Source organism: Canis lupus, chromosome 9 (assembly GCF_048164855.1).
Source record: "Canis lupus baileyi chromosome 9, mCanLup2.hap1, whole genome shotgun sequence".
In the NCBI taxonomy this organism is placed as follows: Eukaryota; Metazoa; Chordata; class Mammalia; order Carnivora; family Canidae; genus Canis; species Canis lupus.
The window spans coordinates 50,827,929-50,845,058 of NC_132846.1; the positions used below are offsets into that span (position 1 = coordinate 50,827,929).

Genomic DNA, 17,130 nt, shown 5'->3' on the forward strand with positions numbered 1-17,130 from the left:
CAGGTGTTCACATTTCCGAAAAACCGAGTATCTTCTGAGCAGGCTGTGTTCACCTGCTGGTCCTGGTGGCTGGCCTTGATCTTTGTAGAGGTGGGTGGCACCCCGAGGGGCTGAATTCCTAGACATGGGTGTTAGGATGGATTAGAGATCAAGACGTGACCCTTCAATGGACCATAGAACCCGTGTGCCTCAACTTCAGTGGGCCTCAACAGATTTTTTTCCCCTCTGTAAAACAGGACTAAAAAATCCAGAGTTACTGTGAGGATTCACTAAGCTTCTATGTGTTAGCCACTTTGTACACAGTAAGTGCTTAGCAAGGAAGGAAATTCAGTGTTTTGATTCCATTAAATAATACAGCAGCATTACTGTCCTTTTTTGTTCTCCAAAGGCTTTCACGTCTGTTTTCTCAGAGTCTTTACAACAACCCAAGCGAAGAGGGTAGTTTTTTTGGATCCCATATACCAGTATAGCTGCTGAGATGCAGACAAGAGTAGTGATATGGCCAAGGCCATTTAGTAAAGCAGTGGGGGCACTGAGGCCTGACCCTGAGGTCCCAGGGGGCTACCGGCTAGGTTAGGTGTGTCCTGCCTGATACACCTGCCGCCATCAGGGCCTTGTTGGCAGGCATGACAGCAGCCTGGCCCCTCCGATCTCCACTCACAAGGACATTTCTTTTCATCGTCCTCCCTCCCCTCCCCAAGAACAGCTGTGTTCCCCATGCCTGCTCAGACTTCCCAGGGAGGGAGGGCTCCCCAATCCCATTCTGCACTGTCAGAGGTTGGCTCCACCTCGCAAGCCAGTGGCAGGGCTGGTGTCATTGCCAGCAGCATCTTGGTGGGATGAAGGTTGCATTAGTGAGCAGTGATTGAAATGCAAAATAACATTTTGATCGAGCCAGCAGGCTGTTTATTTACCAGATCAATAGTCAGAATGCCCCATCTGGAGAAGTCCTGTGTGATAAGTGACAGCATTTCCAAGGGCAAGCCTGGTGAATCCATCCCGACCCCCACCAGCTCAGATTAGGAAAGGGCCAAGGAGCTTTCCCTTTTCTTCATTTTTCTTCTTGTATCCAGTCCACAGAGGAGATGCCTGAGACCCTGTGCGTTGTCAGACACCCCCCCCCACCCACCCCACTTGCTGTGCCTGGAAGGACCTGCTCCCAGGAGAGCTGAGGAACCACAGCATTGTGTTTATTGAGCACTCACTGCGTGTAGGTGCTCCAGTAGAGGCTTTGCATTGATTGTGTCATTTAACCCTCAGAGAAACTGTGAGGTGGGTATCTTGATGTGACCCATTTTGCAGACGAGGAAACAGGTATGGAGAGGCTGGTTGCACGACCAGTAAGTGACAAAGCCAGGATCCAAACCCAGGGGACCTGAGTGTGTGACCCTCACGCCTGAGCCCTGTGGTCGGGGAGTGGCAGTGAACCCTTCCCACTTGTATGGAGTCAGGGCTCTGGCTCTGATGTCTAGGCAAGATTTCCCAACCCTACTTTTTAAAGGTTTTTATAAATTACATTGATTTTTCTATTAAAATATCTTCTTAAACTTTTTTTTTTAAAAGATTTTGTTTATTTATTCATGAGAGACACAGAGAGAGAGTCAGAGACATAGGCAGAGAGAGAAGCAGGCTCCATGCCGGGAGCCCGATGCGGGACTCGATCCCAGGACCTCAGGATCACACCCTGAGCCAAAGGCAGCTGCTCAACCGCTGAGCCACCCAGGCGTCCCCCCCCCTTTTTTTTTTTAAACATTTTGAACCCAGATGTGTTGATTAGTGCATCTGAGATGTTAGCTTCTCGAAGTTTCTTATAAACACATTACATGATTTTGAGTACTTAAACAAGAACAACAAAGTAAGAAAAATCCATACTTCCTTCCTAAAATCTTTAAACCAGGATTGGTGGAATTCAATGGGCACTGATGGTGAGGTTCCTTTAGGTTCCTTCATCAGGGATTGTTGGACTTGGGTCTCTGGGTTCTGCTCTTACAACACTGGCTGGATTCCTTGCTCTGACTGTGGTACTGTGCTATGGCTCAGGCCTGGGCCTGTCCCATCCTGATTGGGTGCAGGGCCTGGGGACTCCTATCCCACCCAACTCTCAGACCTCTTCGTTCATTTGTTCACTCAATCAATGTGAGCCTGTGTGCCTGGAGTGTTCTAGACAGAGGGAACAGAAGGAAAGAGACACAGCCCCTGCCCTCGAGTACAAAGGGCAGAGGCCCTGCGGTGGGAACTCAGTGGTGCTGTCAAGAAACAGTGGGGGTGGGCAGCCCGGGTGGTGCAGCGGTTTAGCACCGCCTGCAGCCTGAGGTGTGATCCTGGAGACCAGGGATCGAGTCCCACGTCGGGCTCCCTGCATGGAGCCTGCTTCTCCCTCTGCCTGTGTCTCTGCCTCTCTGTCTCTCATGAATAAATAAATAAATAAATAAAATCTTAAAAAAAAAAAGAAAGAAACAGCTAGGGGGCCAGTGTGGCTGCCACAGAGTGAGCACAGGGCAGAGCAAGCAGGTGACAGCATCTCTAGTGGTGGGGTTGGATCCTGGGGGCCTTCTGAGCTGTGGTGAGGACTCCTGCTTTCCTGGCAGTGGGATGGGAAGCCCCTGGCTGTTTTGAGCAGAGGAGTATTGTGACTTAATCCCTTTGGCCTTGTAACTCTGGCACTTTCTGGCCCTGGGACCCCTGGCAAGATATTTAGGCCCTCTGCAAAATGGGGAAATGATAGTACCTACCTCCACAGGTTGTTACAAGGGACATAATGCATGTGGTCCCTTGCCTGGCGGGAAGCAGGGCCTTGGCAGGTGGGCACGCTCACCAGCATTACAGGGGTCAGAAGCAGGTTCCCAATTGGCTTTGGTGCCAGGTCCCCACCTGTCCAGCTGAGTTAAGATGTTTCTTTGTCATCTGCCCAGGCTGCCCATTGGTACAAGGACTAAAAATTTGAGTCTGGATGATGAAAGGGTGCTGGGAGCCCCAGGCCTCCTGTGTCATCCCTGCAGTGCACAAAGCCACACAGGAAGGCCCCCTGCCTTAGCCAGGTGGTGTCTGGAAGCCTTGTCCCCCTCCCTGGGTCTGCACACTGCCCTACAGGCACAGACGTGGGGAAGTGGGAGGTAGGCCCAGCCACAGTAATGCACAAATGAGACCCAGGTGTGTGATTGTGTAAGGCCCAGCCACAGTAATGCACAAACGAGACCCAGGTGTGTGATTGTGTAAGGAGCAGCAGGGGGGTCAGCAGTGTGAGCCGCGCACCTTGCATGCTCCCTCAGTCTTAGGTTGCATCAACAGAGGTATAGTGTCAAAGATGAGAAGAATATGAGTACTGCTCTGCTCTGTACCTATCAGAATGGACCTGGAAGGCTGTGCTCTGTTGTTCTGGTGTTCCTCTTCGTGAGGAGCAGAGAGAACAGATGAGTTATTCTCCAAGGAGGACAAAGTGTGATCAGGGGTGAGTCCAGGACTAGGGGATGCTGCTCCTCATGAGGACAGGGTTCCCCAGGGAGCAGGAAGCTGCCTTCAGCAATCAGGAAGGCTGTCATATAGAGGGGTGAGGGGGGTCGGACTTGTTCTGTAGGTCCTGAGAGAAAGGGTTGTATAAACTGTAATTGGAAGTTCCAAAGAGAAGTATTTTGGCTCTTGATAAATAACTTTTTTTTTTTTTTAAATACACTCCCAAGTGGTCGGAAGATGGGCACAGCTGCCTCTCGAATGAGGGATCTCCTCTTCCCTGGGATCTTTAGCAAAGGCAGGCAGCCAGGGACAGATCAGAGGCCCTTTGAGGTCCTGGTCTGCTCTGAATGCCTCTGGCTGGAAGAGGGCCCTGCCTTCCTCTCCTCACCTCCCTACTCTTCTTCCAACAGAGCGCTTTCCCTGAGCGCCTCTCTTCTCTCGCTCTGCTTAACTGTCACCTCCTCTGTCTGGCCAGCCTATCTGGCGCTGCCCCATCCTCCCATCTGTCCCCTTCCCCTGCACCATCACTAACTGAGTGTATACTATTTTGGTTGTTTACATGCTGTGTGAGGTAGGGTGGCTCACAGTAGCTATTATTACATGCAACCCCACTGTTTCAGTGGCTTAACACAGTAGACTTTTCCAGCTTGCCCATATGATATTTTGCTTGACAGGTAGCCTTTTATGAGGTTATTCAAGGGCCCAGGCTCCTTCCAGTTTGTGGCTCTGCCATCCCTCAGGGCCCTGGGACCCCCTCCTGGACCATCTGCCTGAACGGGGAAGACAGAGCAGGGGTGCAGGGCGGGAGTACCGTGGGAGATTTTGATGGGCCGGATAAGGAAGTGGCTGACATCATTTTGCCCACATGCCATTGGCCAGGACCTACTTGATGTCCGCAGCTCATTGAAAAGAAGGCTGGGAAATGTAGTCTCCCTGATGTCTGGGAAGAAATGAAATTGCTTTTGGTGAACTCATAGCAGTCTCAGCTATACTTATTTATCATTTTCCATTGAATCCATGTCATCATCTATTGTTACAGGCACCATTATTCTTGGAACCACTAATCAAATTAAACTAGAGCATACCATCGATTCAAGATGCACTCAAGATGCATTCATGTTTGCCAAGATGTTAAAATATGAAAAGATGGTGTAGCTTAAGGTCAACGAGACACAGTAGTCACTCCTTGAGGGCAGGAAGCTGTCCACTTTGTGCAATAATCCATCCCCAGGGTTAGAAGAGTGGCTGGCACCCAGTAGATAGCTAAGGAATCATAATGGAATGGCCGAGAGAGGGAGAGAGTGGATGAATGGATGAGATGGTATGTGAATTCCTCTCTTGGTTAAGTATCAGAATGCCCCTCAAGTGGGCTGTTGTGTCAGGGAGTCAGACTGTGCTCACCCACCTGGGCAGAGGTGCTGCTGGGTTTTTGACCAGGACTCCCAGGACTCTGCCCCTAGCCAGCACCCTTCTCTGCTGCCAGCTTCTATTTTCTTCCCCCTCGCTGCACGTTGGTGTGAAGTGTGACTTGGTTCACTCTTGAACTGTCCATCTTACTGCTTCTGTTCCTGGCGAGGCAGCCTGGACAGCACACAGCTCATGGGAGGGACCCATTGGCCCAACTCGGGTCAGGTGCACACCCCTGGGTCAGTCGGCTGGGCCAGTGGCGTAGAGGTCTGTAAGAACGTGGCAGTTCCTGTGGTAGGGAACTCCGTCTGTGTGTGTGTGGGGGTGTGTGTGTTTGTGCACGTGCGTGTGAGCATGGTCATGTTCATGCCAGTAAGAGACAGAGAATATTGAAGTTGGGTGTCAGCTCCTAGGAGAGAGGCTAGTTAGTTCTGATAGTTGGTTCTGGTAGAGCCTGAATAAGGAGCCCCTTTGCCTGAAAAGGGACTTTCTGGGTGGAAGTTTGAGCATGCAGAGAGGCATACAAATGCATGATTAAGTGGTTGATACGTAGGTGCCCGGATGGATGAATGCTGGGAGGAGGAGAGAGTAAGCAGCCTTGCTTGGAGTGGGATTGGGTATTTAAGGGACCCTAAGAGGAAGCCATCTCATCCCCAAAAGAGGGCTGCTGTAACTTCGGCTAGCATTTATTTATTGAGCACTTACTGTGTGCCAGGCACGATTCTAAGCTCTTTTCTATATTAATTCGCTCATCTTCGAGACCACCTTATGACATGACTATGATAATTCTCATCCCCATTTTACAGATGAAGAAACTGAAGCACAGAAGGGTTAAATACACCAGAAGGGACCGAGCCGGAATTCAAACTCAGGCAGTCCAGCTCCAACCACTAAGCTCCATGGCCCAGCACCGTGGCTCCTGTGAGGATGAAGTGCCATCTGGAAGTTGCCAGATGTGTTTAGTGACCGTAGGTGGGAGGTTTTTACCACATCGTGGCTTGACGTAGGGCGAAAATAAAATCAGGCTCAAGCAGAGTTCAGATAAATTCAAAGATATCAGATCTCCAGTAGCTGTGGAAAGGAAGGATGCTGGTGGCTCGTTGGGGGGCATCCCCCAAATTTGTGATGCTGTCCTTCCTCCAGACACTCCCTGTTGTGGTGTCTAGAGCCCAGAGCTGACCAGGAAGACCCAAGGAAGAGCCATCTCTGGGTCCTGCTTGGGGGCACTGCACCAAGAGGATCGTGGGGAAGGCTGAGGTTGTGAATTGGGCCTCCCCAGAGGGGTCCCCTGTGACTCATTTGCCCAGAGCTGCTGTCAGCAGTGGGCCGAGCTCGGCCAGTGCAGGGACCCTCCGGGCTGTCCCGGGGCGGCTGCTCCACGTCCCCTCGTCCGTCCCTGCTTCGGCAGAGCGTCTCTCTTCTCATTATGATGGATGCAGCCTGGAAAATCAGGGATAAAAGGCTCCGATTGAAAGGCACTAATTACCCATCATTATTTTCCACACCGTAATTTGTGTGGAACGAGATTTCAATCAGTTGTCCGGGACCAGCCTGGTTTTGACTAATCTTTCTAAGACGAGATGCTTAATTACAGATTTCTGCCGTAGCTTCAGCACGCAGGGGGAGGCAGGCTCACGCTGAAGCCACTTTGCCATTGGGTCATTTTGCGGTCCTGGGTCCCGGAGAGGGCTCCACGGGGAGGAAGGGACGAGGGGGGTTAGGAAAAGTCTCCCTGGAGGAGACCAGATCAAATCGAGGTGCCACCAGAGCGGTGCTGTGGTAGTGTCGTGGCAGATGGAGGGTGGCACGCGGGCCGCTGCCTGAGTCACCACTCACTGTGCCTCTCAACCCCAGGCAGCCCCCCAACCAGCCTAGCTCTTTCGTTAGTAACTTCGAGAATCACAGCTTCTTGGGGCTTCGGTTCCTCAGCTACCTGTCACCGGGTGGGCAGCAGAATCCTGGAGAACTTACAGCCCACTGACTCCTAGCTGTGCTGGTGTGTCTGTCCAGGAAAATGGGTTCACTGTTGGAAGACACACGTATGCAAGATTTCGATCACCAGGAGCTGTGAAAATCCTTTTACTAAAAGAGGTGATTCAGACTACTCGGGGGAAAATGGTTTGAATTAAAGAAATATGTGAGTTTAAAAAAACATATATAATTATTGGACCTCATATGTACAGGATTGGATTAATTATAATCCTTGATTCCTAATACTTGTCACCATTGGCCACTTCTCCCTCCCTCCCTCTTCCCTTCCTCTCTTCCTCCCTTCCTTCCCTTCCTTCCTTCCTTCCTTCCCTTCCCTTCCCTTCCCTTCCCTCCCTCCCTCCCTCCCTCCCTCCCTCCCTCCTTCCTTCCTTCCTTCCTTCCTTCCTTCCTTCCTTCCTTCCTTCCTTCTTTCCTTCCTTCCTTCCCTCCCATGTAATAAGTGCCCACAAATCCATATCCCAACAGGAAGCTGGGACAGTTACTCACATTCAGCCAAGCAGCCCTCCCCAGCCTCTCCCCCTGTTAAAGGCTCCTTCTGCATTCTGTAAATTTTTTTTTTTTTTTTTTTTTTTTGCATTCTTTAACATTTTTAAAGGGAGTTTAGCTGTGCTACTTTCAGGTTCCTTGAGGGGCTGGTTCATAACAAGTAAAGCCTTGCTGGAGGGTCTGAGGGTCTGCTATAATGAATAGCTCGGTGGCCCCTGGTTAACGAATTAATTATGGAAATGTACATAAGAGTCTCTCAAGTGTTCAGAAACCATTTTTCTTCTGTATAGTGGATTCCTGTTTCAGGCTTATTTATTCTCTTAATTTGCCTAACAGACCACTCTCCAGTCCTGGCAAATGGCAAGTTCCTTATGGAATCTCTATCTGGGGACTTGGTTGGGGGAAGAGCTTTGCTGGTGGCCAGGTGCTGGGTTTTCTGGAAGGGGTTTCCTGGGAGAATCACAACAGTGGCCGGCAGCCCAGAGTACCTGCTCAGCACCAGCTTGGGCCGCGTGTGTTGCCTCCAATACTTCACACTCACACAGCACAACCCTATGAAGGAGGTGCTATGACTGAGCCCATTTTACAGATGAGCACTCAGGCTGAGAGACAGCGACAGCTGGTATCATCTGATGTCAGAGAGCAGGCTTCAACCCTTAAGTGACAGAGCTGCTGTTTTTGCTCTTACACGTGTGGTCTCAGCACAGAGCCAAGAGAGCCTTGGGAGCACAGCCCCTCTGCACGTGACGCGGATCCTTGTGGGTAGGGGGGATGGGCTCTATCCCACAGAGGAGAGCAAGCAGGCCAGTCCAAACCCCTTCCCTCTAGCTTCTGTTTTTCTAGAAGCTTCCCTTCTGCTGCCTGCCCCCCCAGTAGGCCATTGCGAGGGGGCCAGACCTCTGAGATTCCAGCTTTGTCTCTTGCCAGCACACTGGGATTTCTCCAGCTCTACAGATCCGTAGCAAAATAGCTCAGCAGTTGGAGTTTCATTCAGAATCTCCAGAATTCTGTTGGTCTGGGTATGAGGAAGATCTTCAGCCCACTTCGTTGTCCAGCAGAGTGTCTCCCACCCCACCCCCCCGCACCCGTCCTGCCTGGTGAGCTGAAGCAGCCAGGAGGGCAGGCCACTCTGGGGCACAGGGCTTCACACTGGGTGCTGGAGGGCCAGGGGGGCGGGAGAGCTGGCTGGGGCGGGAGGGGGGCCGTGCCTAATCAGACAGTGGTGAAATTAAGGCCAGGACAGCTCTATTTGTGCTTCTGTTACCCATGGGTCACAGGGGCAGTGATGCCTCCAGGGCCTTCAACCACTGACTACTGCTCTTTCAAAGCCTGCTTAGACGGGGCCTCTGTCCCCTCCCATGAAGTCGATAGTCATCGACCCATTTGGGAACTGGGTCCCAGCCAACCACAGATGATGGACTCGATGTGACCCCTTCCTCCCCAGAGTGAAGTGTCAGCCACCTCCCCCCATCCCGAGGCTGCGCCCTCCCTGCAGGCCATCTGGGCACCCACCCTGCGCTGTATCCTCCTGGGCCTTGGCGACCAGGTTATACCTCTGACATCTTCCCTGACCCCCTCTCCAATCCCCTGGCTTTCTTGTTCCTTCCTTTGGTCTACCCTGGGCCTGCACCCCCAGAAGCCACCATGCTTCTCTTGGCTCCCCCCACCCAATCCTGTTTCCTTCTGGCCCTTCTGCTCTGATCCCCTCTGTCTCAGACCTGTACCATTCACTGGCCCAACCCTGTGCTCCCAGGTCCCCCGGCCCTCCTCCTTCCTCATACATCTATGTCAGTGGTTCTCATCTGTGGGGGATTATCCCCCAGGGAATATTCAGCAGTGTCTGGAGGTTTTGGTTGTTCTCTCTGGGGCAGGGAGCAGGGTGCTATGGGCATCTAGTGGGCAGAGGACATGGATGCTTGGAAACAACCTGCAGTGCAAGTGCAAAGCATGGCCCCACAGTGAAGAACTCCCCTGCCCCAAATGTCAGTAGGGCCAGATCAAAGCTGCTGGAGGAGACGGGGCTGCCCCTGCAGAGTGGACTAAGAAGCCTGGTAAACCCTGCTCCGATTTCTCTCTCCTCCCTGCACAGTTGCTGTTGGAAGTTTCCTTTCTTTTCCTGGACTTCCTGCCCTCAGCCTTCACTCTATGTGCCTTGGGCTTCGTGGACTGAGTGGAGGGGGCAGGGAGGTGAGGGGTCTCAGCTCTCCTCTCTGCCCCCCACAAACTTCCCTCTCTCTCTTACTGCTTTATCTCATTTCTCTCATACCAGATTCATGTCAAGCTTCAGGCTGCATCATCCCCATGGTACTCAAACTTGATGCCCCCAAGAGTCACACATCTGGGCTGCTAAAGCAAACCCACCTAAAAATGCAGACTTGTGGGCCCCACTTGCAAGGTCTCTTCATTCTGTCTGCAAATATGAATGAATGAGTGAGTGAATGAATGTAGGAAGACCAGTGGGGCACAGCAGGGGAGCCCCGGTGAGCCTAGTACCCCCTGGCCCCTTCTGGTGCTCTGCACACTTGTGTATGTTTAGCATCTGCCCTCTCAGAGAGCCATCGAGCTTCTTGAGATGGTGGGCTGTGCTTATCATGACCTGTCTCGTTCTCTGGCCAGCACTTGGCACATATTAGGTGCCTGAAAGAGGCGTTGACTCTCCTTAGAAAAGACACTGTGGGCGAGGCACCAAAATAATGGTCATGGGAGAGATGACTGTAGGAGTGAAACCCTCAACAGCCTCCGTACCCACCCCCAACTCCATGCACAGCTGGGATGCAGGCGACAAATTAGTGGCTGGATTTCCATGCAACTCAGGGGTCAGGGTCAAGTTTGCTTCCTTCAGCCCTGGAGTCTCTGAAGATGAGATGATAAAAGGCCTGTGTGAGGAGGCCAAGTGAGGTGAATGATGTAGGCATTGTGACGTAGTGCTACCCACCCGATGTTCCCGCGGGTCACTGAGACCGCAGATAAGGAACTGGGGGGACTACTGTAGTTGCTGTAATTCCTGCTTGTCAGGCATCCCGAAATCTCAAATTCTCTTGAGTTTGGGGAGAGGTGGGGATGAGGGCTGGGGTCTGGTTGCTGTCTACCCAGCAGGGCTTGTCACAGAGGGCCTGGGGTATTCCTGTGACCTGCAGAGCCTGGAGCAGTGAGCAGCAGGGGATTGCACGTAAAAGGGCCCCTGGTCGGCTCTTTTCTGTGGGGAGGTCACCCAAAAGTGCTCTTGTGCCTGCTCGGGTAGATTTTCTGTCTGGGTGATGCCAGGTCATGCCATGGTCATGCCAGGAACCTGCTGGGGGACGACGGAGGGGAGGCAGGTGGCCGTGTGGAACCCAGAAGAATAACGGGGCACCAGTCAGAGCTGTAAAAGGATCCAGAGGAGACCCTCAACCGGGGCACGCTCTGCCGATGTAAGGGAAACATGGGGCGTGTAGGAGAGGCATCTCAGGGACTCAGGTACATTTGGTTTGGAACAGAAGAGATGGAGAGCCTCTATCTTCAAACACTACATTCCAGTAGATAAACTTGAGAGTAGGAGCCTTATATGTATCTTTTATCTTTGTATCTGCAGCTCCCTGGTTCTGATTAGAACTGCCTATGGGGAAGTGAGTTCCCTGTCTCTGGACGTGTTCAACTGTAGATGGATGGGACAACCCCTCGGGAGGCGTGCTAGAGATGAAATCGTTAATGGCGAAGGCCCCTCCCCGCTATGAGATTGCATTTGGTGGTGTGGGGGTGCTTTGAGGGTGTGGCAAAGCAGCCCCTTCCCTTAGTGGTGACCAGTCCTTTCCTCAATAGACTGCTCAGGAAACAGGGGCTCCCTCTGAGCATTATTGGAGGTCGGACAGTGGCTGTTACCCAGTGGACCCTCCAGCATGAAGACCTTCCCTCCCAGCCGGAGCCATCTTTCCGCCAATGGGGCTGTAGCGCTGACCGGTTAGCCCTTTTCATTCTCCAGGAACTTTCTCTCTTTCCTTCCTCTGCTCTCTGAGCGTTAAGAGTTGGGCTCCTCTTTACCTCCACATGGCCAGGCCAGGTCAGGGGCCGATGGACCCAGCCAGACGCAGCCTCCTGACTCCAGGTCCTGGCTGGCCCCAGGGGTCTTGAGTGTGAGCCACAGCTGGGTTTCCCTAAACATCCACCTTCATCACTCTGCTGTGAGCTTTTCTTGCCCCTCTGGAGAGAGGCTCTTCCCCTTGTCCTGGGACCCTGTGGGAGAGTCATACCTTGCCTGCCTTCTTACCTACCCTGCATGGTTCTGGGAGGAGGGGACTTTCATTTTGGGAAACATTTGATCCTTTACAGTGATCCTGTCATGTTGGTAATGCTCCCTTGACTCCGGGAGTGAGGCAGGGACTCTCAAAGTTTGAGATTTAGGGTGAAGAAGCTGCCGGGGACACACGGAGCTGGGGTTGGAAGGCCCCCTCGTGATGTCTCATGGAGACACAGTGTCTGGGGCCGGGTGGGGCTGGGAAGCCAGGCTGCTGAAGGGTTAGGAAGGGACATGAGGGAGGGAGCCTGGAGCCACTTTCCAAATGTGCCCTGGGCCAGAGGCCAACCCCAAGAGGGCAGCCTTTGTCATCAGCCCTGCCTCTTGCCCTGGCCGGGTGCCTTGCTTGGCATCTCTAGGCCCAGTCTTGGTGATGGTGGCACACGGGGGCGGGGGGCGGGGGGAGAGCTCCAAGCTTGGGCTTACCAGAAGCCCCAGGAGGGGCAGGATGAAATGGGTTATTGGGTCACAGTACTGAGGGTGTCTGGTCCAGGGCCCTGCACACCCAGCCTCTCAACTGTAGCCACCACGTATTCTCGTCGTGCAGGAAGGTGGGCCAAGGACTTTGAATGGTTACCGCTCTGTGTTACCCTCATGCCAGCAATCTGCAGAGAGCTGGGGTGTTTGATCTGAAGTTTATTGATCAAACATCAAGTTTCTTTTTCTTTGAGGACTCCCAACGTTCTGGGGGGGTGGGGGGTAATGCCAGACACTTGCCCTGGGCTGTGCGGTGTCCTGACCGATTGACCTTCGGGGCCAGCATTTTATCTCCCCGCCGCCCTCGCCTTGAGCCGCTCCCAGCCTCCCCGCCCACGCGGTGCCCGGAGCCCAGAGCTAATTCCTGGGGCGGTGTCACACCCACCGCGCCCTCCGGAGCTCACTTGCCCGCTCTGTGTCCGCAGGCTGCTGAGCAGAATGTCCGCCGACGACCGGCACCTGGGCTCCAGCTGCGGCTCCTTCATCAAGACCGAGCCGTCCAGCCCATCGTCGGGCATCGACGCCCTCAGCCACCACAGCCCCAGCGGCTCGTCCGACGCCAGCGGCGGCTTCGGCCTGGCCCTGGGCGCCCACGCCAACGGGCTGGACTCGCCGCCCATGTTCGCGGGCGCCGGGCTGGGCGGGCCCCCCTGCCGCAAGGGCTACGAGGACTGTGCCAGCGGCCTCATGGAGGACTCGGCCATCAAGTGCGAGTACATGCTCAACGCCATCCCCAAGCGCCTGTGCCTCGTCTGCGGGGACATCGCCTCCGGCTACCACTACGGCGTGGCCTCCTGCGAGGCCTGCAAGGCCTTCTTCAAGAGGACCATCCAAGGTGCGTGTGGGCAGGGCCCCCCGGGGGCGCAGGGGGTGAGCCAGGGGCGCCCTGCCGGCAGGTGCAGCGGGCAACCAGGTGCCAGGTCGGGCCGCGCCTCTGCAGCGGTTGGGGGGATCCGGAGGGTCCCGCCTCTGCGGGCTTCCAGTCCCGACTGCAGGCCAGACTCTCAGCTCCAGGGCTGTGGTCCAGTCGGCAGGTGCTCCCACCTGGTGCCCCAGAAAATCCAAAGAGAAGCCACGCAAATGCCTCGCCGTGCGTGTCCCTCTCATCGGTAGGATGTGTCTGGAGCATGTCCCTCAAAAGCTGATTTTTTTTTCTACAGATTTTATTTATTTATTCATGAGAGAGGCAGAGACATAGGCAGAGGGAGAAGCAGGCTCCCTGCGGGGAGCCCTAGCAGGACTCGATCCTAGGGCCCCTGGATCATGCCCTGAGCCAAAGGCAGGCAGATGCTCACCCACTGAGCTACCCAGGTGTCCCTTGAAAGCTGATTTTGGAGGAGGAAGTAGTATTCTTTGTCCTGCAGTTCCAGACCCTTTGCAATAAAAAGGGTTTGTCATTTTGTTTTGATCTTTTTCTTTTTTTTCTTTTTTTTTATTATTATTAAGAGAAAGAGTGAGGAGAGGGGCAGAGGGAGAGGGAGCATCTCCAGCAGACTCCCCACGCAGTGCAGAGCCCCATGCAGGCCTTGATCTCATGAGCCTGAGATCACGACCTGAGTAGAAATCCAGAGTGGGCTGTTTAATGGATGGACAAATAAAACACGGATATTTTAATTGCGAAAGGGGCCAACAGAGCAAGGGACAGCCACTCACCCTGTCTGATCTCGGCATGGCCTGTCTTCAAGGGCTTTTTATGGTGTTGATATCAGTTGAATCATGTTCTGATGGCTATGAGGGTGGCTGCCTCTCTCAGCCGGTAACTGAGTGATTTATTCCTATGAAGATGTGCAAGAGCCTTGGTGGGTGCCCTCTGTAAAGTCACCCCAAGGGAAATGGGGGATGGTGATGGGTCCACCCTCAAAGAGCTCATATCAAGTTCATGGCCCAGGGGCCGGCCCAGAGGAATGGTCTGGCACATGGATAGCTGAGATTCTTACTGCAGCAGGGCGTGGGTAGAGCATTTGTGCCATTCATACAGTCAAATTTCTATTGAGCACCTACTAAGCACCAGCCGTCGTCCTAGGCGCTATCTTATGGGATAAACAAAAAGCCCTCCTCATGCATGTAATTGAGATGAGCTGATGTCAGTTCACTGGGACAGAAATCACAAGCAGACTGGACAAAACCCAGGGGGCACCTGTCCTGTCCTTGGCCCTGCCTGGCTGTCCTGAGGGTGCCCTCCCTCCCCCCTTCCCCATTCACTTTTAAGAGTCAAGTTGAGCTTTCCTGGGATAACTTGACTTTATTCAATCAACAAATATTTGTTTAAATTTCTTGTGACAATGTATTTATTAAATCAGTTGAGGGCCTTAGGATAGGCCATGTTTCCAAATCTACCTATTAGTTGAGATGTTGTGGTATAGTGACTATCTACCTGGGTTCCTGGGTCGGATGGCTCCATCCATTACCTTACAGCTGAATGTCCCTGGGCATGCTGCCTCAGTTTCTCCCTGCGCTCATGTCCTCCTCAGAAAGGTGAGATGCTGTCATTCCTTCCCCATTTAGAGATGTTGAAAGAAGAGTGAGTTAATATGTTTATAAAACACTTCGAATATTGCCGGGCACTTTGTAAATGCTAAATAAATATTTCCAAGTATTATTTTCACTTTCACAATATCACTTAGCATATTACTAAGACAACAGACACAATTTATCTTACCAAGCTGGCTTTTATAATTACCTATATTTAAGTAAAGCGGTGTAATTATTTTGACTTAGGATTTCAATTATTTTAGCTATTTTAGTTATATATAATATTTATTTTTTAAATGAACCCTCAAAAAAAAAAAAAAAACCCAACCATGTTAAAAATTCAACCAGTACAAAAGAATAAAGCAGTAAAAAGTAGATTTTCCTAAAACTCGAGACTCTGGTTCCTTGTAACTTACCCGAGGGAGTCATGATACACACTGTATTCAGCAAATATTTATTGAATGTATTCACATCAGGCACTGTCCTAGCCTCCAGCGTGGTGAATGAACACATCCTGGTCCCTGCCAGCTTCATGGCCCTGAGTCTGGGGGAAGACCCTGGAGTCTCTGTATTTGGAAAGCACTGTGTGGTAATTCTAAGGTTCCTGCCTCAGCCAGGGTTGAAAACCTCCAGTTTGACAGCCAATCAGTATCATTGGATACTTGACAAATAAACATAAGATGTTTAAACCAATTTAAGTTATGGAGGTAGCAATGTATCTTTCTGCCCAAATAAGGAGGTAGTCTTGGTTAAGATTGCCATTATTTTAGATTCTGTGAAGTCAGTTTTTGAAAAATTGCTTTTTAGGAGGCAACCACATTTTCTTCACTCCCTATTGTTCTTAAATGAGCTGGAGGGGTTCTGGAGCAACTTTTCTGAAAGTCAAGGCTGGTGTGGACTCAGAAACCCTTCTGTCCCTCAGCGGAGGCCTGGGTGCTGAGAATGTCCTCAGCATATCAAGAGCCCACATGAAGGATTTGTAAATAGCCTTAATTATTTGCTCCACGAAGAGGATAATGATCTTTTCCTAGAAGTCAGAGGACAAACAGCAGCATTTAGTACAGTCAGAACTGAATTGCTCTTGCCTCTTTTCTTTGTCACAAGTCCTGATTCCTGTTTAGAACCAGGAAGAGGTTTCTATCCAGGACAGAGGAAAGGTATATTCTAAAGCTGATGACTTGCTTTGGTTATTTTATTGATAACTCTTTGGTTTTGGTCTAACATTGATTCTGACTTTGTTGTTTCTGAATGTTATGGCTGTAGAAAATTTGGAAACATAGTTAAAGCATAGAGAGGAAAACTGTGACTCTTGGATGACCTCAGAGACAGGTGGGAACTGTGTGGCGTGGTGTTCTGAGTGAGGTACTGGCCCGAAGCAGAAGAGACATGGCACTTGCCATCAAGACACTGGAATCTAAGGCTTAGAGCATGTGAGTCTGTAGGCCTGGCCTTAGGCTCCAAACCAGGGCATGGTCCCCTAAGCACTTACCCAATTAAGGAGGATATTCAGGCCTTTTTTTTTTTTTTTTTTTAAGTCTGATCACCTGGACTGAGGGGCTTTTGTCACAGAATGATCCATTAGTGAATTTATGTAAATGCTTAGAAAGCCCTGAGAATCATGCTAGCTCCCTCCTTCGATGGCTTCAGTCTCTCATTTCCCATACCAGTATGAGAGGAAGTTTTATAGAAACAAGGATGTCATGGTAAACAACTCTCAGCCATTTCTTTCTTTCTTTTTAGATTTTACTTTTCAGTAATCTTTACACCAAAGTGGGGTTCGAACCCACAGCCTCAAGGTCGAGTCGCATGCTTGACTGACTGAGCCGGTCAGGAGCAGTCCCTGCCTCCCCCCCCACAAGCCATTTCTTTTCTATAAATATTTACTGGGCACTCTATATGTGCTGTGCTAGGTGCTGGCACTGAGGATGGGGGAAGGGGCCTGGAGAGGTGGCCTGAGTACAGCCTACAGGCTGAAGCCTGCTTTTGTTGATCAAGGTGGGTGAGGACACTGCCACACCTATTCGTTTACATTGAGTCTGGCTGCTTTGGTGCTGCAATAACAGGATTAAGTCCTTTCCATGGAGATCTTCTGGCTACAAAACCTAGAACATTTGCTGTCTGGCCCTTTGTAGGAAAAATTTGCACTCCCCTGCACTATAGCATCGAACAGGTAGGTGCAGGCCCTCTGCCCTCATGGGGCTTATAGTCAACGCCTCCTAGTGTGTGCTAAGTGTTTATTGCAACTTCGCCTGCCCAATTCTTTGTGAAAGGGAGTTGTCACTGTTGGAGGCGGTGATGACACCCAGAACAGATGAGCTTAGACACAAAAAAAGGCACTTTACTGAAGGGACAGAGTGGCTCCATAGCAAAGGAGATAATCCTCAACCTGATTGAATTTGCTAGCATATCTAAAGAAAAAAAATGTGCTCATCAAAGAGGATCGATCAGTCCCAGAGGCATAGAAAAAGTAGGCAGACTTTGGCAAAGGCACCACTCCCAGGGGCCCAGAGTCAGCCTGGGGACAGACTGATGTCATTAAACATGCAGTTGATGTGATTAACATCTTTCTGATTGTG

General features: G+C 51.5%; 1 protein-coding gene across 5 annotated transcripts in view; it reads left to right on the forward strand.

Moving 5' to 3' along the window:
• The window catches only part of ESRRB (estrogen related receptor beta), a 114,558-nt gene that overhangs the window by 44,607 nt on the left and 52,821 nt on the right, over nucleotides 1-17,130 (forward strand). For 2 of the 5 annotated variants that reach the window (XM_072839424.1, XM_072839425.1), the window contains exons 1-3: nucleotides 10,320-10,791; nucleotides 10,907-11,271; nucleotides 12,508-12,917. In XM_072839424.1, coding sequence (XP_072695525.1) covers nucleotides 11,045-11,271; nucleotides 12,508-12,917 — 637 coding nt within the window. In that variant the 5' untranslated portion in view covers nucleotides 10,320-10,791; nucleotides 10,907-11,044. Of the gene's footprint in view, nucleotides 1-10,319; nucleotides 10,792-10,906; nucleotides 11,272-12,507; nucleotides 12,918-17,130 lie in introns of those variants that run through there. The other 3 variants (XM_072839429.1, XM_072839427.1, XM_072839428.1) reach the window with 2 other exon arrangements.